This window comes from Ictidomys tridecemlineatus, chromosome 6 (genome assembly GCF_052094955.1).
Source record: "Ictidomys tridecemlineatus isolate mIctTri1 chromosome 6, mIctTri1.hap1, whole genome shotgun sequence".
Classification (NCBI taxonomy): Eukaryota; Metazoa; Chordata; class Mammalia; order Rodentia; family Sciuridae; genus Ictidomys; species Ictidomys tridecemlineatus.
Window position 1 is genome coordinate 24,997,352 of NC_135482.1, and position 26,463 is coordinate 25,023,814.

The following is a 26,463-nucleotide window of genomic DNA, read 5'->3' on the forward strand; positions in this document are numbered from 1 at the left end:
TGTCCTCATTTTCAGATGAGGACAGGAAGTCGCAAAGGTTAATGAGCTTGCTAGTAAACAAACCCAGGTCTGGGTTAAATAAAAGAGAGCGCTGTGGAGTAGAGTTAGCAAGGTCCACCCTGGTGTCTCTTTGCATTATTCATAAATGCAGGCTGAATTCCAGGCCACGTGGTCCTTGGGGAACAGCCCTAAGCTTTAATTCATGCTTATAAACCTCTGTGAATACCTTTCCTCTCGGCCTTTTCAGCCAACAGGAAGTCTCCTGGGACAAAGGTAAAGAAAGAAGGATTTCTTTTTATATTATCTTTGAACAATGAGTCCTGTAGAGCGATACATGATTTGCATGAAAGTAAGTGTGTTGACTTCCAAACAGCACAGAATCACATAACCTCCCCAAGTTGCACGGTTTCACATTCTCTCCAGTCTTTCTCCCTGATTGCGTTTGTAACACCCTGTGCCCATCCTGATGAAACTGTTCCTTGAATTTTATCTCCAGCGCTTTTGTAAAGTGCCCCAGATTCTGCAAATAACAGTGTGTGATTTCACACCTGCCCTACATCCCCTCACGCACTCAGGAAACCACAAGAGGAGTCATCATGTTTTCTAGGAGGTTTGGAAGACTAAAGATAATCCTGGTAGGGTCCCCTCACTATTAGACTTGGGCTAGGGAGTGCTCTTTCATGAGACAGTCAGGGGCAACCACAAAAAAGAGACAAAGAAGAGGCTCAGGCAAGCAAACTTATTCTACTCACAGGTCCTGGTGGTAGGAGGCACACCATGCAGAGTCACGTGGCACACAGCTTCAGAGAGTGTTGGTAGACCATGTCTATACAGCGCGGTTCACAATAGCCAAACTATGGAAGCAGCCTAGGTGTCCGATGTAGAAAACAGGATATAAATACACAGTAGAGTTTAATTCAGCCATAAAGAAAAATAAAATTCTATCATTTGTAGGAAAATGGATGGAATTTGAGAACATTACGTTAATCAAAATAAGTTAAACTCAGAAGGTCAAGGGCGGTATGTTTTCTCTTATTTGTGGAAGCAAGAGAGGAAAAAGGAAAAGTGAGGAGGATTTCTTGAAAATCAAAGGGAGGTCAGTAGGAGAGAGGAAATAGACCAAGGGTAGAAGAAGAAGAGAGAGGGAGGGTGTACTGGGGAATAATATTGATTAAATTATGTTATTATATTGTGTGCATGCACTAACAAATTACAACAAATCCCACCATTAGGTACAACTATAATGCACCAATGAAAAAGTGGAGGTTTCTTTATCACAAGCAGTAACTATTGAGATGACAGATGTCAACCTGATTCATCATAGCAACCATTTATCTATATGTATCCCATAGCATCGTATAGTGAACCTCAAAACTATACAATAACATTTGTGTATTGGTTTGTTTGTTTGTTTTTATTTTGTGGTGCTGGAAATGGAACCCCCAGCCTTCTGCATGCAAAGCACACACTTTACCCCTGAGCTACACCTGCAGCCCTAAAACAAAACTTATTTTTTAAAGCAAAACCCATCCAGAAGCTGTCAGTGGTGGGAAAGGGAGAAAACAACCAAGCCCTGGGGTGAGGAGGAAAAAATAAAGCGGAAGGAGGGGTACCCAGTTAGGATGGAATCATACCCGCAGGGCTTAAGTTGCAGGAAGCTCACCTTTCCATCCCACACTTGATCTCATTTCAGTCCTGAAGACCTGATCTAATGGGACCTCAAGCCAAGAAAAGGCACTGTAAACAACTGGGACTAAGCCTTGAAGGTGAAGGTAAAGGTGAAGGCAGGTGGAGGCCAGGTAAGGAAAGAACTGGAGCACAGAACCTCCCTTCTCAACATTATCATACACAAAGGTTACTTCTCTGCAAGCCTTGACCTACCTCTGGTGACTGCGTTATCATCATCTTTTTTTTTTTTTTTTTTTTTTTTAGTTGTCAATGGACCTTTATTTTTTATTCTATTATATGCGGTGGTGAGAATCAGACCCGGTGCCTCATACATGCTGGGCAAGCACTCAATCCCTGAGCCCCAGCCCCAGCCTTTGTGTTATCATCATCTTAAGAACTTCCTGTCTCATTAGTTTCAAAAGAGCCTGGCATAGAACCAAGAACACAGTAGACGTCTAATATTATTTATGAGTGAATAAGTGGAGAAATGAACGTCTGTCTGGGTATCTATGAAATGGTACCAGTCACAGCCATAGGGAGATCCCTCTGTGGTAGGAATAAAGTTCCCAGTGGTAAACCTGAGCGAGTCTGATTGAGGTGTGGCCCAGGCCAACCATGTGAGGTTGTGCAGGCTATTCAATGGGCACAGACACCTACCTAAGGAGGTGAGTGAGTGCTGAAACCCAGCCGATGCTCCCTTTGCCAAACTATGATCCTGGTCTAGGACTTTGTTCTCATGGAAGTCTTTCCCATTTTATGCAAAGACTGAATGGACTAGCACTCGCCTGCCTGGGCCTTATGGGATGCAATCTGTTTATCAGCTATTTTTCCTTAGAAACACACACACACACAAAAAAAAAAAAAACACAAAAAATGTTGGTTGTCCATTCTGGAGTCTGATGGAAGAGTCAGATAAAGTGTGAAAAAGCATGTCAGGGACCTGAAAGATCAACCTCAGCTGAATCACTTTTGTTTGTTTTGTTGGCCTGAGTAAAAGCAAACCCAGTTTTGTTTGATTAAAGCTCCTGAGGGCGGGCTGGGACTGCAGCTCATTGGCTCAGCCCCAACCTAGGATGCAGGAGGCCTGGGTTCTACCCCCAGCAACACACCATAAAGCTCACGAAGGCAGAGGCTCCCACCTAACCAACAGCCAGCTTTGGGAGTAGATTATTAAAAGCACATTCTAATCTCGAGCCAGTGTTTTCTATTCCTAGCAAAATCTAACCAGGAAAAATGTAGTTTTCAGATTTCCAGTTCCTTGCAAAACAGAAGAGATCATCAAAGGGCAGGGTTGGCTGGGCACAGTGGTCACACCTGTAATCCCAGTGGCTCATGAGGCGGAGACAGGAGGATTTGGAATTCAAAGCCAGTCTCAGCAATGGTGAGGTGCTTAGCAACTCAGTGAGACCCTGTCTCTAAATAAAATAAAATAAAAGGGCCGGGCATGTGGCTCAGTGGTCAAATGCCCTGAGTTCAATCCCAGTACCAAAAAAAAAAAAAAAAAAGGGCAGGGTTGGAGCTACAAAGCCACAGACAAGGGCAGTAGCCCCATAAGTAGTCTCTCACACATGTGGAGACTACTTATGGGGCTACTGCAATAATCTCTCTCTAAATTTCCTACACCTTCCCTGGGGATATTTCCCACATTTTTCAGTACATTCTTTTATGCTACTTTTACCTCCTCCTTTTATCTTGAGCTCCTGAGTGGAACTGCTTTTTGATTTCAACCTGTGTCCAATGAAATAATCACATGAAAAAAATTTATTTATTTATTTATTTGGGCATTGGGAATTGAATTCAGGGACACTAAGCGACATCCCCAGCCCTATTTGTATTTTTTTTTTTTAAGAGACAGGGTCACAATTAATTGCTTAGTGCCTCGCCATTGCTGAGTCTGGCTTTTGCACTCACAATCCTCCTGCCTCAGCCTCCCAAGCTGCTGGGATTACAGGTGTGCACCATTGCACATGGTTTAAAAATTTTTAAACTGTAAAGTGTCATACATGTAACTTGAATCCCATTGTCATTCTTGCTTGCACTCAAAAAATGTTTAATATAGTAATGAAAACTATATGTGAACATGACACAATAGTATCTGAGTAATTTTTAATTTTATATACCATATTCTTGACTTTTTCCTCATTTTACCCTTTATTTTTCTTTTTGTTAGCTTGAGAAGATTATTGTTAAAATATTCAACGCTCCTTATTAAAGTTTTGAGAAATCCATATCCTTACCAAATCATCCAAACTTTTGTGTTGATCCCTTGGTTGGTAAATGACGCAAATGTATTTTTTAGTGATGGTTGGGCTTGCTTTGGTTGGCAACACAATTTCAGATTATACACTATAACTCAACTATTTTACACCAAATGGAGTTCGCCATTTTTCATTTTCCTTGTTTGTCATTATTTCCTTTTGTCTTCAAACTACCTTCTTGGGGATAACTTCTTTTTTCATCCTGACCAGCTGTGGTTCTCACTTGGAAAGCCCTCAGCTGAAAGGAGAGTGATCTTTGATTTTTTTGATCTTGTTGAATATTCTGTGCCTCCCTTTCCTCCACACGTAGAGTACACCAAAAAAAAAAAAAAAAAAAAAAAAAAAAAGCAGTGCTCTGCAAACAACTAATGTCCAAAATGCATGACCCCAGTAATGATCACACATCCTGAGTTATTGACAAGGAAGCATTATTTGGAATGGATTCAAAACAGCTAAGTAAGAACCAGTCTGTCTTAGTCCCACATCATTGGATGACTCCCATCTGCCAGAGGTTAAGAACTCTTAGAAGATCCTTGAGGAGTCAAGTGAGAGCTTAGGATCTGGTCAAATAGCAGACATGGAGCCCTGAGTTTTTTAGGTCTTATATTGTTGGCTAAATAAAATCAAGTGATTTGAAACTGCAGTAACTTGCTCCCAGAAATATTTTCTTAACAATGAAAACTGTAAGAAAAATCATAGAAAACCAACATCACATTTCCTTCATGGATTGTTTATAAAAGAACAGCTTTGAACCTGGAGGGTTTAATAATGGGACAGACTGTTGGACCTGTCAAGACCAAAAACAAACAAGCAAACAAAAAAACACAGAACTTAAATACAATGTCCACGAGTTACCAATAAGTGATTATGGACAAGTCATTTCATTCTCTGTTCTTCAGTTTTCTACATCTTTAAAAATGAATACTAATTTTATAAACAAAGATTATAATTGTTTCCTAATATCCGTTCTCCTCTTTTGTCTTTGGTGAAGAAACTAGCAAGTTTTGCCTGGGCACATACTCACCCAGCTTAAGATAGGCTTCCCAGCCTCCTTTGCAGCTATGTATGGTCATATGACTGAGCTCTGGCCAATGAGATGTGAGAAAAAGCTATGTCTGATGGTCTCCTCCCATCCAATGCAGTGAACTCAAGGGACTGGTAGTATTATCTACCTGATCATGTATTAAATGTATGTTTTGCAAATGTTAAGTTAGTTTACTCAGGTAAATCATTTGTACCAATACCAGGCACACAGGAAATCGCCAATAAATTGTGATTGTGGTTATTTTATTACTGTTATTAACTAGGTTCATACTGCAGTTCATGTTCATGGGTGAAGTACCTTCCTAGTAGGAACAACGTCTTCTTGAAATGATTAAAATGCAAAGAATTTCTTTAGAATGGTGTTTAATACTCCAGTGTCTAGCTCTAGACACCTAAATAGAGAATATGTCTTCAAGTGCCCAAGATGTATATATGGATGTTCATTATGTTACTGACTTATGGCCCCTCCAAAAAAAAATGTGGAGAAATAACCTATTAACATCTAATAAGTTTCAAAAACATGGGTACACAAAAACAGCAAGTTTTAGAAGAATGCTATCATGTGCATTAAAACATACATATAACAAAACTATAAGTACATATTTGCCATGAGTAAGCATTCTGAAACATGTATAGTGATGCTTATCAATTTAGCTATTACTTCTGAGTAAGGAATAATAAAAGCGATGAAGGATAAGACCAAAACTGTAATGATTACATTTTAATTCTAAAAGTTAAAATAAAAAGTGAGGAGGGATATCTAAAAACAAAACAAAACAAAAAGTTACTTGTATTATTTCACAGACGTATACAAGTCTATTATAGCACTTTCTGTATGCTTAATATTTTTCATAATTTATGACCTATGACATTAGGGTATTAATATTAATTTTCACACACATTTTTTATTACTTAGCGAAACTCAAATGTCCCACATCTTAGAAGCTTTGCTAGAATCCTCTGAAAATCTTACACCCTGGGTTCCCACAGCACCTAGTTGAGTCCAGTCCCCTTTGTGACAGTCATCATTTATTTAATAATAATTCAGGTATAAATTGAGAGTTTCAATTACAATGATGGGTGCTCATTCTTTTTTGTACCCTATTCAGAGCTTAAGGCCAAAATAGCTACATTAATACATGCTTGATAAATACTTATCTGATAAAGCAATGAACTTGTAGGTACCATGATTGCTGATGAGGTGTGATAATGATTATTGACAAAAATGAGGAAAGAATGAATACAAAGGAAAGTTCGGCCATCAAACAGTATCTCTGAGAAGTCCAATTTGTTTATCAAATCCTCAGAAGCCTAAACTTCAAGTCTCTTAGGCTGCTTGGGCTACCTTCACAAAATGAGTACAGGAGACTGTCTGGGTTAAGCAACAGAAATTTCTCACACTTCTGGAGGCCTCAACGTCCAAGATGAAGGTTCCAGTCGATTTAGTTCCTGGCAAAAGCTCTTCCTGGCTTGTAGACAGTCGCCTTCTCACTATGTCTTCATAAAGCACAGAGAAAGCTCCTCCTCTTTTCATGGGGACACTAATCCCATTGTAAAGATCCCAACCTCATGACCTAACTTAGCCCTAATTATTTTCCAAGGCACCACCTTCAAATTGGTGCTTAGGGCTTCAACAGATGGAGGTTTTTGTTTGTTTGTTTGTTTGTTTTGGTGGGAGGGTATGCAAACATTCTGTCCATAATATCAGTTCAAACTTGATACCATGACGATTATTATAAAATGAGCAAGCAGGTTTGGGTTCCAGGGAATTCCACCCATGGTCAGAAACTCATGTGTGGGTGGGAAGAGGACTGTGGCTGCAGGAACGTAGGGCCTGTCTTACCAGTATTGTGGTCTTTTCACATACCTGAATGCCAGGGAAGGTAAATGAATTTCAACAAGTGCCTCCTCGTGGTTCCCATCCGTTTGTCATTGCCATCGATGGCCCTCTTGTCAAGATTTGGAGGATGCTTTCAGACTTTTGCAACCAATTATATAATTTTGTAATCAATCACACAGCCTCTGAATGATCCAAGTAGCTTTCAAAATTGCAAAAGTCATTTTAATTTTTAACTATTGAAAAAAAAAAAAAAAGCAGGAGTGATTTAAGGCATCCTTTCCCTGAGGTTAAGAAAATAAGAAAAGCCAACCATGAGCATGAACTGTTAGATTCAGATAAATGATTGTAAAAGTCAATTTAGTAGCATCACCAACTATTACAATGCTAAGTAACTATTCCTACACGAAGGTTTTTATGTTAACATAACCAGGTAATTGGTTATTGATGAACTGAAGGCTGCATAATTATTCATAATTATTCATATTCTAAGTCAATCACGGAGCGCTGATTCACCAATATGCTAATAGAGATCATTAGTCACATAATAAAGGAGATCAATTCATTTATTTAAGGCTCCATAGAAGATAATTCTTTGTTTTTACATCCCTAAACAAAAAAAAAATATTCTTTTTAAAATTTTTTAATTGTGAGATAAATATCTGTTCACTTTCCTCACTCAGAACTTCAGGTTCCTGGGTGTGTAAGACAAACGATGCTCCTCCCTCCCAAAGAAGTTTCTGAGAGTTCCTCTTGCTTATTGAGTTCCCATAAACCTCAGGATTCAAACCAATGACTCACCATATTACTTCTCTGGCAATAGACCGATATTTCTTGCCGTTGCTCTCTAGAGTTCTATAATTTTAGCCATAAGAAACCATGACCAATTTCTTCTAACTGCAAATTCACACTCATAAAACGGGGTGATAATTACACAGGACTCATTAACAAAAGGATCACAGGGTGAGCAATTCTACAATTAATGTCTGGGTTTGGGTTTTTTCTAGTGATAGATTCCCCCCCCCCCCCGCCCCCAATGGCCCATCAGCACTCTTTCTGCTTAAACAAGGATGACATTGTAATGTTCATTGTAAAAACTGACTTAAATGCTCACCAGTGAAAAACACATTGAACTAACGGAGAAGGAGGCTGAGTGTGGACACGCCTGCCTGACTCGTCCCAGGAAAAATCTGCTATTCAGTTTCTAGGATTCCTTGTTTGTTCTCCACAACCTTTTAGTGTCTGCACTGTGAACCACTCTCCCACCTATTCCTATTTATTACTGTAAAATATGCGCTGAACTGTGCGTAGGCCTGTGTGCATGTAGACATTTGTTATCTGACAAATCTTTACCTTGTGCCAACCATGTCAGATGTGGTTTGGGGCTCTGTAGGATTCAAACAATAAAACCCAGTCACTTTTGAAAGGATGTACTTTTGTCCATGATACATGAAATACTGTGATTCAGCAAATCACAGAAGAAAGACCATGACTAACAGATACTTGAACAAAATGTTTACACCCACCGTGATTCAAAGAAATGTAAACAAAGATGACAACAGGAAAGGATTTGTCAGCTATCAAATTAGAAAATATTTTAAAACATTTGTTAAACTTTGTTCCTGGACTACAGCTATTCCTAAATCTTCCTTAATAGCAAAAAAAAAAAAAAAAAAAATTATTGTTTTGAGAATTTGAAACCCTTAGGACACATCTGGGTGGTCTAAGTCAATCATGTAGTCCAACTTTCATTGTCAATTCCTGGTCTCTACATATATATGCATGTAATGCAATTCTGTCCGTGAGACACAAGAGATCAGCTAGGGAGGAGAAATCTTGGGAAGCTCTTTCTCTTTCTTTCCGAAGTTTCTCTTCTTTCTTTTTATTTTTCCTTTCTTTTTAAAATTTTATTTTTTGTGGTTCGGGTTTGAACCCAGGGCCTGCACATGCTAGGCAAGTACTCTACCACTGAGCAACATCCCCAGCCCAGTTTTGTTCTTTCTTAGAAAGAGACCACAAACAATAACTCTTGTTGCTTTCTCACTTTTTTATCTCATCTTGTTTTTATCTTATCTGCATACCCTTGACCAAGCAATTCTATTTCTGAGAATTTTATCTTACATAATCGGGGAAGTTGGCAAAGCTTTATATACAGGTCTGTTTAATCTCATGATTATTTACTACAATAAAAATTTAGAAACAATCATAACTTTACATTAATAAGAATTTGGATAAGCAAATTATGGGACATCCATAAGCTATTACATGCTTTGTAATAATTGTACTGTAGCTGAATGGAAAATCCTTCATGACATATAGTTAAAAGACAAAAGTTAGTACAAAATCAAAAAAATTTTAAAATAAATTATGTGTACATGTACATACATATATTCCCCCTGAAACAATGAAATAATGAGAGATTTTTATTTTATTTTTTGTGCTTATTTGGACTTTCCAAAGTTTGTAGCATTGTATTAGTCAGTTTTACATTACTATAACAAAATACCAGAGGCTGGGTAAATTACTAAAAAAGAGGTTTATTCAGCTTATAGTTCTAGAGGTTCAAGGATTTATACTGATACCAGGATAAACTCAGATCTCATCAGGACCTCATGGAAGATGTGATCATAATGGTGGGAGAACACATGAGAGGGAGAGGGATCACTTGTCAAGACAGGAAGCCAGAGCAAAGGGAAAGGGAAGGAACCCTTGGGCACTCATCCATGTCTATACCATAACCAGTGTCAACACGTTTTGATTTGTACAACTGAAGGGGAAAAATGTTACTAAAAAAAAACCCGGATCATATTTAGGTGTCATAATGGAGCACAAAGGACAAAAGGTCTAATCTCAAGTGTGGGTGGGCCACTTCTAAAGGTGCACTTGAGCAGAGTCCTCATGTGAGCTGGAATCATTTACTGGAGAAGGAAAAGCACTATTCCAGGCAGAGGGGAAAGCACACTCCAAGCAAGATGCCTTAGGGAGATCAGACTCCTATCTTTGTCTACATATAGAGCAGCACCATCCCAAGGTCACTCTGTGGACTTCTTTGCATCGTATTCCAAGCACCAATGGATGAGATAACGCTTCTTATCCCTTGTCTACTGCAGAAATGAAGGTGGTGGCCCCCATGTTGGTGTGGCCCACAGGCCGGGGTATGTAGCACCTAACTCTGTGCCTCACAACACTAAAGAGTAATAATGCTGCATTAAAACCACATGAGGGCAGTTGGGAAAACCCACCCAGCCCCTGATAAGAGAAAAGCCATCCTTAGAGATTCATTATTTGGGGGTATATAAGAAGAGAAGTATGTCCCCCTCTCCCCATAAAGACAGTGTCTGACTTATGATGGTCCAACTCTATGATGCAAAAGCAATACATACTCAGCAGAAACCTTACCTTGAATTTTGAATTTAGATCTTTGCCGTGGCTGGTGATGAAAAGCACCGCTTTTTTGGGGAATCGCCCCTCCTTTTTATCCTCATGGACAACCCCATGTTGATTGGTTCAGGGATTGACAGCCAGTGCCAGCTGGTCTTAGCTCAGGCTTCTCAAAGGATTTGAAACTAAGTATTCGTAGTGTAATGAAGCTGATCTGTTAAATGGAGAGGTCAGTTGGTTGCTATTGCTGGTGGCCCTTTTCTGCTAAGATGTATAAAAGCCAGAGAAAGTGGTATATTACAGGAGAGATCAATGCTACAGGGGCCAGAGAGCAGCAGACTTGAGACATGGTCTAGGGAGATTGACTGACTACCCACTAGAAGAAACAACCCCAAACCTCAGTGGTTTCACTCAAAACAAGCTTATTTCTTGCTCGCTCCAAGTTCAAAGTAATGTGCTTGGCTGGACAGCTCCCCATTGACCTCTCTCCAAGTGGTGACTCAGGGATCCAGGCTCCTTCTATCTGTCTCCACCATCTTTGTGGTTTCAAGATGTCCCTGGCAGCATCCCAGCCAGGAGAGGGGTGAGGGGAAGAAGGAACATGAAAGGTCACTTGGGACATTTTGTAACCAGACCTGGGAAAGACATGTATCACTGTCTTCTACCATCCATTTGCCAGCTCTCGGTCAGGCAGTTCAACATAGATGCAAGGAAGGCCAGGAGAGCTTAACTTCATTTTGTGGCCTACAAGGCTAAAACAAGAACCAGACACTCTAACTCAAGTAAGATCTGCTGTATGTGGGGACAAAGAACTCGGATTTTTGCCCTCTGGATCTTGCCTATCTTGACTTGATCGGTCAAATCTAAATTTTTAAGCTAGCTCGGGTAAGTTTCTACTAATTACAACCCCTGAAACGGACAAACAGATCATCAGAACCCTTTGGGATTATAAAGCACTTTGGAGATCTCATCTAATTTTTACTTCTCGCCTGTGAGGTCAGACTTATCATTCTTATTCTCATTTTGCTGATGAAGAAACAAGAGTCTCAGAAAGGATAAGTATTGCCTAAGTCCCCCAAGAAGCCAGCGGAGCCACGACTGGGTTTAAATCCTCTGGACTCCAAAGCTAGGCTCCCTTTCCACTTACTTCATTGTGTGCAAGGATCCCTAACCCCTAGTGTGAGCGGTTTTATTGGATTGCTTGGCAATCCGGGGAAAGAGAGAGTGACAGTATAAAGCCACCAGCCCTCCAGAAGGGTACGTGGGAATAGAATCAAAGGTACAGAGAGGACAGTCCAAGCGCACCAGACACTTCATCTTCTTCACAGTTTTCCCCGAGGTTCTGGCCGGAATGAAGGAAGAAATATTATCAAAACCAAAAGGACAGAAATCCTGGCTCCGCAGAGGAACTGCATTTTGTTTGACATTGGACCACACTCCAGAGCCTGACGCACGCTTTGCAGAAAGCCCTGGAGAGAAGCAAGACAAATGGCCAAGGCTTTGAGTAATGGCACCAAGATTAAAGGCATTGGGTCCCCACAGCGTGGGTGAGGAGAAGGACAAGGATGAAGGAGAACTCTGGAAGCCACCTTTGTGCACAGTGAATGATGAGATAACTCTGGAACAACGGTGCACAGCGGCTGTGTTTTCTCAGAGCTAACAGCTGCTGCCTCTGCGGGGCTTCTCTATCAACAGCTCCTCTGACACCCAGGCTAAGAATTGATGGTCAGAGGCTCTCCCGGGTGGCCGTGAAGCCTTGCCTGGAGAAAGGTCTCTAAATGTTGCTGGAGTGAGAGGGGAAGGCGCCAGGTAGGAGCAACCTTGGCAGAATCAAGAGAAACGGAAAGGGCTCAGAGCAAACTGTTGAAAGAGGGTGGATGGGGCGGGGGCTGTGGCTCAGCGGTAGAGTGTTCGCCTAGCACATGCGAGGCCCTGGGTTCGACCCTCAGCACCACATAAAAATAAATAAGTAAAATAAAGGTATTGTGTCCAGCTACAACTAAAAAACTAAACATTAAAAATAAAAAGAGTGGATGGAACCCCTTAAGGGGGTCTTTCCCAAATATCTTTTTTCTTTTGCAGTGTTGGGGGATTGAACCCTGGCCCTTTCACATGGGAGGCAAGCATTCTACCACTGAGCCACATCACCAGCTCCCCAAGTGTTGTTTTGAAAGTTTTTACTAGTCCCCAGCCAAGAAAGAAATAGGAACCATGTAGCCAGTTTCTCTTAAGTGCAACCAACTGAAGGGACTTTCTTTTATTTCAAGTTTTGATGTTAAAATAACCTTTAATGAAATGATTATGACAGAAGATGGCATTTGTCCTCCTCTTATACACATGGCAAAATACAATGTTTTCCCCGACCTCCCCCTTTTTTTTTTTCCTTTTTTATTGGTCCTTGAGATTTAAAGTCTGGTGCCCAGTCAAAAGTCTGGAACTCCTTAAGGGTCATTTGCAAAGAAATAAAAATAGAAGACAACTTAGAAAACACCCGCACATATCAGAATAATAAATCACACAGATTTCAAGGACAAATCGGTGCTCACAAATGAGGTAGACACGAGGACAATCGTCACACCGAGCAGAAAAGCACTAAATGGTCAGATTCTATCAACCTTAGGAATCTGAATTCTCTGTGCCTTTCAAAGACACAAGGAAAGAGGGAGTGCAGGGCTGGGCCAAGCCTTGACCATCGCCCACAATTATCTCTAACATGGGAAACACAGCTGGCTTGAAAAACCAGGGGCTATAAAACTTTTCAGAATAGATTACAAAATACTAGCCGGGAGCCAGCTGCACAGATTTTGACAACAGAATGGTCCCCAATGTTCACAAGAGTAGGACTGAGAAAAGCTGACAATAGCAGCTGTTTTGTCGGAGAAGAGTAGAAGAATGAGAGGAAAAAAACAGATAATGAAAAGTCACCACAGAACACCTAGAATAGAAGCTGTGAAGGTTTGCATACAACGCGCACCTCACTTCCCTCCTCTTCTCTGCATTCTAGGACCAGGGCACTTGACAAAAGGAGAACATTCAAGAAGGAAGAAGGCTTGGACTCAAGTACTCGGGAACAGTGGGAAAGGATTCCTTGAATTTCAGATTCCCTTGTACCTAAGGGATTGCAGATTGGGTGTTCCTAACTTGCAATAATTGAAACACAGCTGGAATAGAAGCAGGGAAAAAAAATAGTAAATGAAAGGTAAAGGCGTTCACACTCACTGGAACTGGCCGGCACTCATTTTCTTGCCCCATGCTTCTAACTTTCCAGTGAAAAAGAAAATGATTGAGGATTTGCCAAAACTGAACTTTATTAAACATCAATTAAGGACTGGGCATGGAGCTTGAAACTCTCCTTACACGTTATCTCGTGGTTTCTAACAACTATAGTCTGAGGTCAGTGTCAGGGCCCCCTTTGCCAGATGAAAACACTGAGGCTAAGGACACTAGGATATGCTGTAGCTTGGATCCCCAAAATGTGAGTGTGTTGAAAGTTTGGTTCCTGTGGTCGTGCTATTGGGATCTGGTAGAATTTTTAAGAGGTGGGGCCTAGTGGGAATGAGCTAAGTCACTAGAGAGGGTATGCCCCAGAAGGGGTCTATAGGACCCAGGCCCGTCCTCTTCTTCCTTTCTTTTTCTTCCTGGCCATGGGCAAACAGTTTTGCTCCACCACATGCTCCCAGCTTGCTGTGCTGCCTTACTTTAGGACCAAAAGCAAAATGGCCAATAACTATGGACTGGAACCTCCAAAACTGTAAGCCAAAGTAACCTTTTTCTCTTTATAAACTGATTTTCTCTTAGGTATTTTGTTATAAGTTAACGAATACAAGATGCCCGCCCAGGGGTTGTAGCTATTGTCAGAACCACACATGAAATTCTGCTGTTTTTCTCAACATCAGTTATTCTCTCCTAAGGTGAAGGAAATCGCTTTTCTAAGAATCCCTCCTCCAATCGTTGCCCGCTTTATCACCTGAGGTTTTGATTTCAAACTCCAGGACCAGCCCCCCCTTCGATAAATGCTCTTGGGAGCTCACACGAAGATTGATTTACTTGTCTTTTCAAGTGAGCCCAGGAAGTCACTTCTGTGTGTCCAGCTAGAATAGAAGGTTTCTGATCAAAAAATACATAGTTACGTACTAATAGAAGAGGATAAAAAAAAATTCCCCTGTTGAGGAGAGATTAAAAACCTGTTTCTATTAGCAACCTGGGAGAAGGAGCCAAGAGAGCCCCGCCCACTCCCAGGACCCAACCCCACCACAACCCAAGACCTCACCACTCCCAGGTACACATTGCCAACGATGGAAACTAATGTTCCCAGAGGAATAGATGCCCAACGATACAGGAAAGAGATGACATACCGGAAGAATACCACTATAAAAGAAATCCAACAAAAAGAACAACAATAAGACTCATGTAGACAAGACTAACAAATGCTGGATAAGAACAAAATCTTCAAACAAATGAGAGACAATATTAGCAAAATGACCTAAGAACCAAGAGTAAGGAAGAACCAAGTGGAAAACCTGGTTACAAAAAAATTCTTAGAGCTTAAAAAATAACAACCCAATAACTGAGATGACCAACCCAAGAAATAGGCGTGAAGAATATATTGCTGAGCTGGGAGATTGAGTTTGATGAATGCAGCTGTATTACACCCAGAAGCAATAAAACGATGAGAATATAAAAGAAATTTAAGAAATCAGGAGGATAGACATAAAATGGTCAACACTATACAATAGGAGTACCGGAAAAAGGAAAAAAAAAAAGAACACACAGAGGGCAGAATATGTTTAAAGGGATGTCAGAGAATTACCAGAATTCAGAAAATATTTTCAGCTTGAAAGTTCTCATAGAATGCCACACAAAATTAAGGGGAAAAAACACCTAAATGCAGTTATGTTGAAATTTATATCCAGCTAAACTATCTTTGTATGGACATGTGAAATAAACAATAAAAAGGACTCAGAAGGTTTGTCATACAAAGATTATTTGAAAATACTTTTAAAAAGAGACATAAATAAAGAAGCATGTTACAAAATAAACAAAATATAAAGGAAAATAAATGACTCAGAAACTCTTATGGTCAGACAAAGTAGAATATAAGACCAAAAAAAAACAAAGGATAAAAAGGGACATTATGCATTAGAAAGGGGACAAAGTTTAATAAACCATAATAATTATAAACATCTCTCCACTTAATAAAGCAACAGCTGGCAGAGCTATGGGAAGAAGCACAAGGTACATACAATGTTGGATATTTCACACATTCTTTTCAGAGACTGATAAACCAAAAAAAATAAAAAAGAAAAAAAAAGCAATAAATGTATGGATCATTTGGGAAAAAAAGGAATAAAATTAAACATATATTATTTCCAAGCAAATATAGAACACTTATAAAAATTAATCACAAATATAAAACTTCATAAATTACAAAAAGCTAACATCTTACCAATATTGTTCTGATAAAATTAGAAATCCATAAAAAAGAGGATACTTAATCTTTATGTCTGAAAGACAAAATATACTCTACTAAAGTAACCCCTAGGGTTGAAGCAGAAATTACAAGAAACATTAAAATCATGCTTAAAATTGAGCAACACTGAACATCCTATATAAAAGAAATATGATTCACAAGGTAATACCCCAAAAAAGAGAGTTTATAGTTTTAAATACATTTGTGATAAAACAAGAAGTTGAAAAAGAATAAGCTGAACTCTTAATTTTGAGAACTTGGAGGGGTGGGGAATGAGTCAGCCCAGGGAAAAGTATAAGGGAAAGAAATAATAAAGGTAACCACGGAAATAAAATAGTGACGACTGTTAAACCAAAGAGGCATTATCTGAAAAGACAAACAAAAGAGACACACCCCCAGGCGTTATGTCATCAGTGAAACAAAATACTTGAGACAGTCAATTTAAAAGGGGTGAATTTCAGGTTGGCTCACCGTTTCAGAGATGTCAGTCCAGGGTTGCGAGTCCCTGTGGCTTTGAGCCCGTAGCACTGTCGTACAACATGGTGGGAGTTCATGTTCTCCTCATGGCATCTGGGAAGCAAAGAGAGAGGAAGGGGCTAGGGTTCCAACATTCTTTTCAAGGGCACCACCGCCCCCCCCCCCAGCAACTTAACTTCCTTCCACCTGGCGCCACTTGTTAAAGGTTCCACCACCTCCCAATAATGTCACATCTGGAGACCAAGCCTTCAACACATGAGCCTTTGGAGGACATTTAAGGCCCACACTATAGCACCTAGAAAAACAGAGCAGTAGGAAACAGAATAATCTGTAGGATTTTACCTACAGATGACATTTTGAACACATATAACAAACAATGCACTTCATACATATTATTCCAGGACTATATGGAAAGCTGGGCCTATTGAGTATATAAAATACAAGTGAAATCAGTGATGAAGATAAAAACTGTAAATAAAGAGAAATGCCTCACATGGATCAATGGAGACACAGCCCTGTGGCATCAGATGTGATAGATAAAGGAATAGTTATTCTAAAATTTGCATAAATATAATTTTGGGGAAAAATTATATTCATACAAAAAAATTACTTCCTACAATAAATTTTTTTTCACATGCATTTAAAAGTTTTATGTTAGAAATGAAGCCAATAACTAGGGCAATATATTATTACATATCTTGTCCTGATTTTGGAAAGCACAAATGCAATAAAGGAAACAACAAGAGGGGCGGGGAATGAATGCTTTGATTTCATTAAACTGAAACTTTTAGGGGCTGGGGCTGGGGCTGAGCTGTAGTGCACTTGCCTGGCAGGTGTGAGGCATTGGGTTTGATTCTCAGCACCATATATAAATGAATTAATGAATGAATGAATAAAAAATAAATAAATAAATGTCTATTAATGACCAAAAAATATTTAAAAAATTAAAATGAAATCAAACCTTTAAAAAATGCCCATCAGAGAGCTACAAAAAAATAGATGCAAAAAGCAAATAGTAAAGGGTATTTTCAACAAAAATATACACAATATATTGCTTGCAAACAAATAAGAAAACATAAAAATAGACTGTGGGAGGCCAACCTTATGGGTGACTGAGTTACACTCCCCAGCTGGGTGCTGAGGCGCTCAGTCACAGAAATGGGTGTGTCTTGCTACAGCCCCATGGGTGAAGCTATGCTCACCTGTTCCTTTGTAATATAACCCCTTGCCCTGTTTAGGATGGAATCTTCCATGGAAGTGCCTTGTGTGTGTCCCCTCCTCTTACTATGCCCTTGGGTGTGGCCTACCCAGGTGTCAGTCAACCTGCTGACAGTGGACATCATGAAGACAGACTCAGCCCCCTGAAACCTGACCCCTTGCCTCATTTGAATAGCTTCTCCTCAATAAAAGGGGTCAGCACATGTGTGTGTGCTCTCTCTCTCTCTCTCTTTCTGCGGACCCTTAAGGTCAGAGAAGCCGTCACAGCAACCCCAAAGAAAAAGGTATTTGTGTCTCTTGTGTGGTTATTTCGTCCAGCCCAGTTAGCCCAGTTTAACTAGAGTGACCCCTGAGCCTTTTAGTCGCCGGAACAGAAACCCGGCAATAGACCTTATTAGAAAATGGACACATGTAACAACCTGCAGAGAAAATGCAATTATCCAATATAAATGAAAAAATATGCAATCTCATTAGTAATATATAAAATGCAAGTTAAAACTGAAATTTACCATCTACTAAATTAGCAAGCAAGTAGTCTCATATCCTCCTCCTGGGAATAGAAACTGCTCCTACTTCCTGGAAAGCAATTTCATGATACTTGTCAAAAGACTTCTGACTCAGTAATTCCTCCTGAAGGGCTCTGTCCTTGCGGGGAACCTACATATTCATCAAAATGGGAATGATACATTGCTACATCCATACTGTGGTCGTAAAGCTCCATAAGAACATAGTCTCTGAACCCCTGAACCCCCGAAATATCTGTTAACTGACTCTAGAACTCTATGTGACAATTAAAAAAAGAATGACTTCAAATTACGACTTAGAAAGATCCCTTAGCCAAGTTTCTAAATGAAGAACACAAGGTAAGAAACAGGGCAAACCAGATGATGCCACTGAGGTAAGACTAAAACCAGCACCAAAACAAAGAAAAACAAACATCTCCCCCTCTCTTGCGCTCCCTGTCAGCCTCTGTGTATGAAAAGGAACACACAATTTTATTACAAGCACACACACACACACACACACACACACACACACACACAGTGCCAGTAAAGGTAATTGCATGGCTAATTAAAAGAGTATAAATACATATTTATTTTCTTTCTTCTCTTCACTGATTTTAAAAACAACCATAGAAAACAATATGTATAATCAAAACTACACTGAGATTCCATCTCACTCCAGTCAGAATAGCAGTCATCAAGAATACAAGCAATGAGGGGCTAGGGCTATAGCTCAGGGGCAGAGTGCTTTCCTAGTAAACATGAGGCACTGGGTTCAATCCACAGCACCACATAAAAATAAACAAATAAAATAAAGGTATGCTATCCATCTACAACTATAAAAATTTTTTTAAAAGAATACAAGCAACAATAAATGTTGGTGAGGATGTGGGGGAAAGGTACATTAATACATTGCTGGTGGAACTGAAAACTGGTGCAACCACTCTGGAAAGCAGTATGGAGATTTCTATGAAAACTCGGAATGGAACCACCATTTGACACATTCATCCCACTCCTAGGTTTATACCCAAAGGACTTAAGATCAGCATACTACAATGACGCAGCCACAGCAATGCTTATAGCAGCTCAATTCACAATAGCTAAGCAATGAAACCAACCTAGGTGCCCTTCAAAAGATGAATGGATAAAAAAAAAAAACTGTGGTATTATACACAATGGAATATAATCCATCCTTAAAGAAAAATGAAATGATGGCATTTGCTGGTAAATGGATGGAACTGGAGAATATTATGCTAATCAAAATAGGCCTGTCCCAAAGAACCAAAGGCCAAATGTTTTCTCTGATATGTGGATGCTAATTCACAATAAGGGTTGGGTGGGGGGAATAGAGGTATTTTGACTAAACAGAGGGGAGTGAAGTTAGGGGAGGGGGTATGGGGGTGAGTATGATAGTAGAATGAATTGGACATTATTACCTTATGTGCACAAATGATTACATGACCTGTATAACTCTATACCATGTACAATCAGAAGAATGAGAATGTACAACTCTATACCATGTACAACCAGAAGAATTTGACACATCATACATGAATGTATGATTTATGTATGATGTGTCAAAATACATTCTACACTGAGATTCCATCTATGTATGATGTGTCAAAATACATTCTACTGCTGGGCACAGTGGTGCACACCTGTAAACCCAGGGGCTCAGGAGGCTGAGGCAGGAGGATCAAGAGTTCAAAGCCAGCCTCAGCAAATGTGAGGTGCTAAGCAACTCAGTGAGACCCTGTCTCTAAACAGAATACAAAATAGGGCTGGAGATGTGGCTTAGTGGTCTAATGCCCCTGAGTTCAATCCCTGGTACAAAAAAACAAAAACAAAAACAAAAAAAGAATGTATTGTACATCATGTATAACTAATTAAAACAAATAAAACAAAAATATTTTTAAAATATGCATATAATTGCACTGTAGGGTCTGACACACAGAAATGTGATATATTTAATGGTAACAGCAACAAGGCAAGTGGATGGGAGCAAAATTGTATTAGATTAAGGAAATAACACCACAAGGTAATTAAAATATAATAGAATAAATACAGAAAACCAGAATGAATAAAGTTAGTGTAACAAACTCTGTAACTGTATTCTCATATGATATTACTACATATTATTCTGTTTTTAATTTTAAAAAATATGATAGAAAGTAACAATTATAACAATATATTGTTGAATTTCTACCATAACCACATATAATATATAACAATCAGCACCAAAAAGAGGAAGAGGGGATAGAATTAAGTAGGAATAAAATTTTTATACTTCGGTATTATTAAATTAATAAAACTCTGAAGTCGGTTCTTATAAACTGAGATGTATATGGTAAGACTCAGAGCAACCACTTATTACTAAAAAAAAAATGCAGTGCAGAGAAATCAATAAGGGAATTTAAATGTTACACTAGAAAATAGCCACTTAGTGCAAAAGAAAGCAGTAAAGGAACATAGAAAAACAAAGAAGAAATAAGATGGTTAAAAACAAAAAGAAAAATGGCAGACACAAATCCAACCTAACAAGAATAATAGTAAATATGAATGAATTTAGTAATACAACCAAAAGTTAAAAATTATCAGACAGGATAGAAAAAAATAAGGTCCAACTATTTGCTGTCTTATAGACACATATTAGCCTCAAAGATACTAATAGGTTGAAAGTAAAAGGATAGAAAAAGATATACCACACAAGCAACAACCCTAAGAAAGCTAGAGTGGCTATACTAATATCAGACAAAATAGATATTTTACAAATGTTACTAGAGAAAAGAGGGAGATTTTACAATGGTAACAAAGTCAGTCCACCAGGAAGATATAACAATTATAAACATATGTGCACTTAAGAATAGGGACCCAAAACACGTAAAGCAAAAACTAACAAAACTGAGCGAAGAACTAGACATTTCAAAACTAATAGCTCCAATACCTATTTCAATAATTAATAGAACTAGGCAGAAGGCCAACAAGGAAATAGAAGACTTGAACAACACTGTCAGCCAACCTGACCCCACAGACATCTACAACAGGCTTCAGTCAACAACTGCAGAACACACATTCTTCTCAAGCACACAAGGTACAAGCTCTAGGATAGATGATGTGTTAGTTTCAAATGAATTCAAAAAAGGACTGAGACCGTGCCAAGCACATTCTGTAGCCACAATGGAATAAAATTAAACCTCTATAGCAGAATAAAAATTCTGGAAAGTCCATGAATATGTTGGAAATTAACATATTTCTAAACAGCAAATGAGTCAAAGAAAAAAAAAATCACAAGGAAAATTAAAAAATACTTTGAGATGAATGAAAAGGAAAGCCCAATATACCAACATTTAAGAGATGCAACTCAGACTTCACCTACAGGGGAACTGGTAACTGTCAACACCTATATTAGAAAGGGAGAAAGACATGAGAAAAGTGGCAAAGCTATAACCCTACCTTCCTTCTTAAGACACTGGAGAAAGCAGAGCAATATAAATCCAGAGCTAGAAGAAGGAAATTAGAATAGAGTGGAGATCAATGAAATAGAGAACGAAACATAAGGAAAATCAACAAAACCAGAAGTTGATTCTTTGAAATGATCAACCTCAGGGACAAACACTTAGCAAGACTGGCCGAGGGAAAAAAGAGAAAGGTCATATTTCTAAAATTAGGAGTGAAAAGAGTGTCATTCTTACTGACCTCAGAAAACTAAAAAGGATTATAAGGAAATAGTATGAGCGACTGTTTACCAACAAATGAGAGATGAAATGAACAAATTCCTACAAAGATACCCACTACTGAAACTGACTCAGAAGAAATGGATTCAGGAAGAAATGTGAACAGACCAACAACAAAGAGAATTCGTCCACCAGTCACGCCTTTTTGCTTTCTGTATTTCTGATGCTTTGAGACCTTGTGGGTCCTGGGAAGGGCAATCTCAGGCTGGCCAATTCCTAGAGGAAACTTTTGAGTACAGCTTTCATAGGCAATCTAAAAAAAAACCAGAGCCCACACCTTCCCGGCCTCCTCTGTTGGATTCTTCCATTTGGGTTTTTATTCTAATGTCCTCATCACCCCAGGGCCAGGTACCAGGTAATTTGTGGACAACACTTATGCTCAAATGTTAAAAATGTGCCCTCAAAACATTTAAACTAGCCAGTCCTAATCCTGCCTACCCTGCCTGGCCATCCCTCCCTCGGTAAACCACAAGAAAGCTCCCATGTCCCCCCCCCCCCCCCCCCCGTCCGGGTCCTTTTATCTCCTGACTGACCCTGTTATTTCTCCACGTAGCTTTTGGGAGGCGTTTTCTGGTCTTCTGTGAATAACTGAACAACAATAAAACCTTCATTTTTAAAACAACCCGGGGATTTTAACACACACACACACACACACACAGCCCAGCTCCAGGTGGCTTCCCTGGTGAATTCTGCCAATTCTTAAAGAATTAATACCAATTCTTCAAAAAACTCTTTTAAAAAAAGCAAAAAGAGAAAAAGAGGAGCTTCCTAACTTATTCTATGAGGAGAGTACCACACTGAAACCCCAACAAGATAAGGAGGTTACGACAAAAGAAAAGTACAGACCAACCAATGTCCCTCATAAATAGAGATACAGAATCCTCAACAAACAATAGTAAACCAGATCCAGCCACATATAAAAAGAATTATAAACTATGACCAGGTAAGATTTACCCCAGGAATGCTGGTTGGCTTACCATTAAAAAAAATTAACGTAATATACAATGTTAATAGAACAAAAGGACAAAGCCCACATGATTATCTCAACACATGCAGAAAGAGCATTTGACAAAATCCAATAATCCTTCATTTAAAAAAAAAAATACTCCACAAAGAAGGGACAAAAAAGAACTTCTTCAGTCTGATAAAAACTCACAGGTAACAGTAGATTTAATAGAGAAAGTCTAAATATTTCCCCCCTAAGATCAGATTGAAGAGATATAAATGGTCAATAAACTGAAGAAGATACTCCACATCATCAGCCACTAAGGAAATGCAAGACAAAACCACAGTGAGACACCACTTCAAGCCCACTAGCATGGTCACAATAAAAAAGACAGGAGGATCCTAAGTAAGGGTGGTGATGTGTAGAATGGAAAGTTGGTGCACTGTTGGTGGGAATATAAAATGATGCAGCTGCTTTGGAAAAAATCTGCAAGTTCTTCAAAAGGTCAAACAGAATTACCATTTGACCATCAATCCTACATCCAGATGTATATTCAAAAGAAATAAAAACATATATCTAAACAAAAACTTACACATAAATGTTCATAGCAGTATTGATTACTGTAACCAAAAAGTAGAAACAACCCCAATGTCCATCAAGTGATGAACAGATAAACAAAATGGGTTATCTCCACGCAATGGAAGATTATTTGGCCATAGATAGGAGTCAAGTACGGAGACTGCCTATAACATGAAGGAACCTTGGAAATGTATTTCCAAAGTGAAAGAAGTCAGGCACAAAAGGCTACATGATGTATGATTCCACTTATGAACTTTCCAGAATAAGCAAATCTAAAGGGCAGAAAATAGATACGTGGTGGTGGCTGGGATGATGGGAGGGGTGAAGTTGAGGGAATTAGAGGATGATTGCGATCAGATATGAGTGGGTGAACATGTTCTCAAATTAATTGTGGTGATGGTTGTACGACTTTATGACGACACTCAAAATCATTGAATTAATTGTCCACTGAATGGGTGATGTATATGGCGTAGAAGTTACATCAACAAAGCTGTTCTTTTTAAAATGTAGAAAAATACCTGGAAAGAAAAAAAATGTTTTAAGTTTTTCTGTTTTTTAAATGGAGTCTCCCTGCATTGTTCAGGCTGGCCTTGAACTCATGAGCCCAAGTGATCTTCCCACTCTGGCCCCTCAAGTAACCAGGACTGTGAGCCCACACCACGACAGCCAACTTAAAAATTAAATTTTTAATAGTGATCTACTCTGGTGAGTTTGCAGACAGTTTTTAGCAGTTTCTTCTTTATATACTTCTGTATTTCCTGTTTTACTTTTACCACATAATTTTATGAGACACATAAAAATATTTCAAAATGACTTCTTACCCATCAACGGACATGTAGTAGACACTTTTCATGAGATAAAGTGCTGAGACTCAAAAAAACAGTGAGCATCCTTCCTCTTAGAAAAACCAAGATATAAGGGAGACTGACATTAAGGTCAAGAGAGGGTGGTAACAGTCACCCGCATGTTACAGGGGTGGATCAAAAGTTCTGGTGCTTTTAGGAGGGGGTTTGAGGCTTGACTTGGGTCTTGAAGCATACACAGGAGTTCTCCAGGGAGATGAGGTGGAAAAGACATTCTGAGAGGGGAACAGCATGTTTGAAGGCTCTGATGGTTGAAGCGTCTGGGCCTGGTTGGTAACTGCATGATCTGTGAGGTATGCGGGACTTCAAGTCTGCTAAGAGGGTACAGTGCAGGTGGAAGAAGGCCAACAAGGCACGGCTGGGAAGGTCTGCCATGCTGCGGATCGAGGGCTTAGCATATTCTGCAAAAAAAAAAAAACGACATCCTGTTGGATTTAGGTCTACATTTAGCAAAGACCAGGTGAAGGCTTCAAGGAGGACATTGCTAAAAGAAAATGGCAGCTGTAGGATAAGCAAAAAGATGTGCTTTTTTTTTTTTTTTTCAAATATGCCCTAGGAAACCTGAAGCAATGATCTCAAGCTGAGAAGAACCAAGCCTTTGGCAGAACAGGCTGAAAACTGGGTGCTGACCCTTCACTCTGGGGTCCACCCTTGTTTCTATGGCTGCTTTCATTAGGTTTTTTTCCCTCTTGGTTTTGGAGCACCCTGTATTTCCAGGGATGCTTTAAAACAATGAAATAAGGTCTGGCCACTAGCTGTCAGCCTCTCCGTGGGATTTCAGGTGCAGGGCCCAGATGCTAGAACACTTGAAGGGCGCAGAGCAACTACCCAGTGTGCTAAGCGAACCGGAGTTTTCTTTTTACAGTAATGATAATAGCATTCTTTTCTTCTCGAGGAGTTCTGAAGCTTTGTATGACTGAATCCTGAATTTGATACTCTCCGCTAAACCAGAGAGTTGGTTGAAGATTAAACAGTTAGATCTTTATTTCAGTTGTATGGAGTAGAAAACTAAAATGCAAGTGAAGACATGTGCTCAGAAAGGGGAGGTTTGGTGTTATGTAACCGAGGACATAGAGACTCCTTTTTAGGGCACACACGTGGATGTGCGCGCACATTACATCAACAAAAATAAATAAATGAATTAAAAAACTGGTGAGGATACATGAGTCACTGTGAATGCTTAAAACTGTTTGGTTCCCCCAGGAGACGGCCAGAAAGTCCATGAATGACTCAGCCTGGGAAATCACCAGGCAGAGCAAAGGCAAAGGACAAAGGATCTTGAAAGAGATCTCAAAGGTATGGAGAAAGTGGGGTCTTCACTTGCTGCTGAGATACTTTAAAAAGATTATGTCAGGGGAGTCGTGAAGGGCTGGGCTCCAACCTGCTTATTCTAAAAGGAGCTCATGAACTATAGTTGAGAAAGAACAGGAAGAAGCCGTAGCCACCATGTTTAATTGATAAATCAAGATTTTTTTTTTCCACCAAGAAACCTCTCTTGAGAATTGCCTTAGTCCATTTGTGCTGCTATAACAAAATACCTGAGACCGACTAATGCATAATAATAGAAATTTATTTTTCAAAGTTTTGGAGGCTGCGAAGTCCAAAAGTCAAGGTGTTGTTTTGAAGGTGTTGGCAGGTTTAACGTCTAACGAAGGCTGGATCTTTGCTTCTAAGATGGAACCGTGAACGCTGAATCCTCACATGGCAGAGGGGACAGAAGGACAAAAAGGGTTCAAATATTATTTCCCTGCAACCTTTTTATGAAATTGCTAATCCTATTCATGAGAGTTCCACCTTCATGGCTTAATCACCTCCTTTGAGCTGCATCTCTTAATCCTGTCATACTGATGATTAAGTTTCAACGCATGAATTTTGGGAGACACATTCAGACACAGCAAATGCTTGTAGGGTAGTGCCATGTCTCTGTGCCACTTCCTAAACAGCATCTTACACATGCACCTGGAGATACCATAATTGATGCTTGATGCCATAGATTATCCATGCAAGAGTAAATATCCCAGTTGAATTTCAAACTCTAAATAGCAAAGTCAGCCTTTCTAAAGAACTCAATATGATTTTCTTTTTTAAATTTAGGGCTGGGCTACTTAGGACTCCCTAGCCCCATTAAAACCACATGCAACTTTTTTATTTGTGGTGCAGGGGATCAAACCAGGACCTTGTACGTGTTAGGCAAGTGCTGTACCTCTGAGCGATCCCCTTAGCTCCAAAGTGATCTTAAAAAAAAAAAAAAAAATCTACCTAAACTAATCATGCCTGAAACCTCTCCTAAGACGGAGATTTGGTAACTATTGTTTGTTAAAGGCTTTACTACTTGGCAGGCATTCTTCTAAGCAATTATTAGTTGTATTGGACACATTATGTATTTTCTAGGACTACTAGTTTATTTGTAAAACAGGAATAACAAAATCTTCCTTAGGAACCACAAGTTCAGTGGCCCCTGGGCAGCTAAGGGAGTAGGGGAAGC

The 26,463-nt window shown here is 39.4% G+C and overlaps 1 protein-coding gene across 3 annotated transcripts in view; it reads right to left on the bottom strand.

Annotated features, from left to right (window-relative positions):
* Positions 1–5,676: 5,676 nt before the first annotated feature.
* Positions 5,677–26,463, bottom strand: part of Socs2 (suppressor of cytokine signaling 2) — a 66,179-nt gene continuing 45,392 nt past the window's right edge. The window contains exons 3-5 of one of the 3 annotated variants that reach the window (XM_078053008.1): positions 16,130–16,228; positions 10,207–10,402; positions 5,677–7,043 (exon numbers count right to left, since the gene is read on the bottom strand). In XM_078053008.1, the coding sequence (XP_077909134.1) occupies positions 10,345–10,402; positions 16,130–16,228 (157 nt within the window). In that variant the 3' untranslated portion in view covers positions 5,677–7,043; positions 10,207–10,344. Of the gene's footprint in view, positions 7,092–10,206; positions 10,403–16,129; positions 16,229–16,279; positions 16,431–23,936; positions 24,380–26,463 lie in introns of those variants that run through there. The other 2 variants (XM_078053007.1, XM_078053009.1) reach the window with 2 other exon arrangements.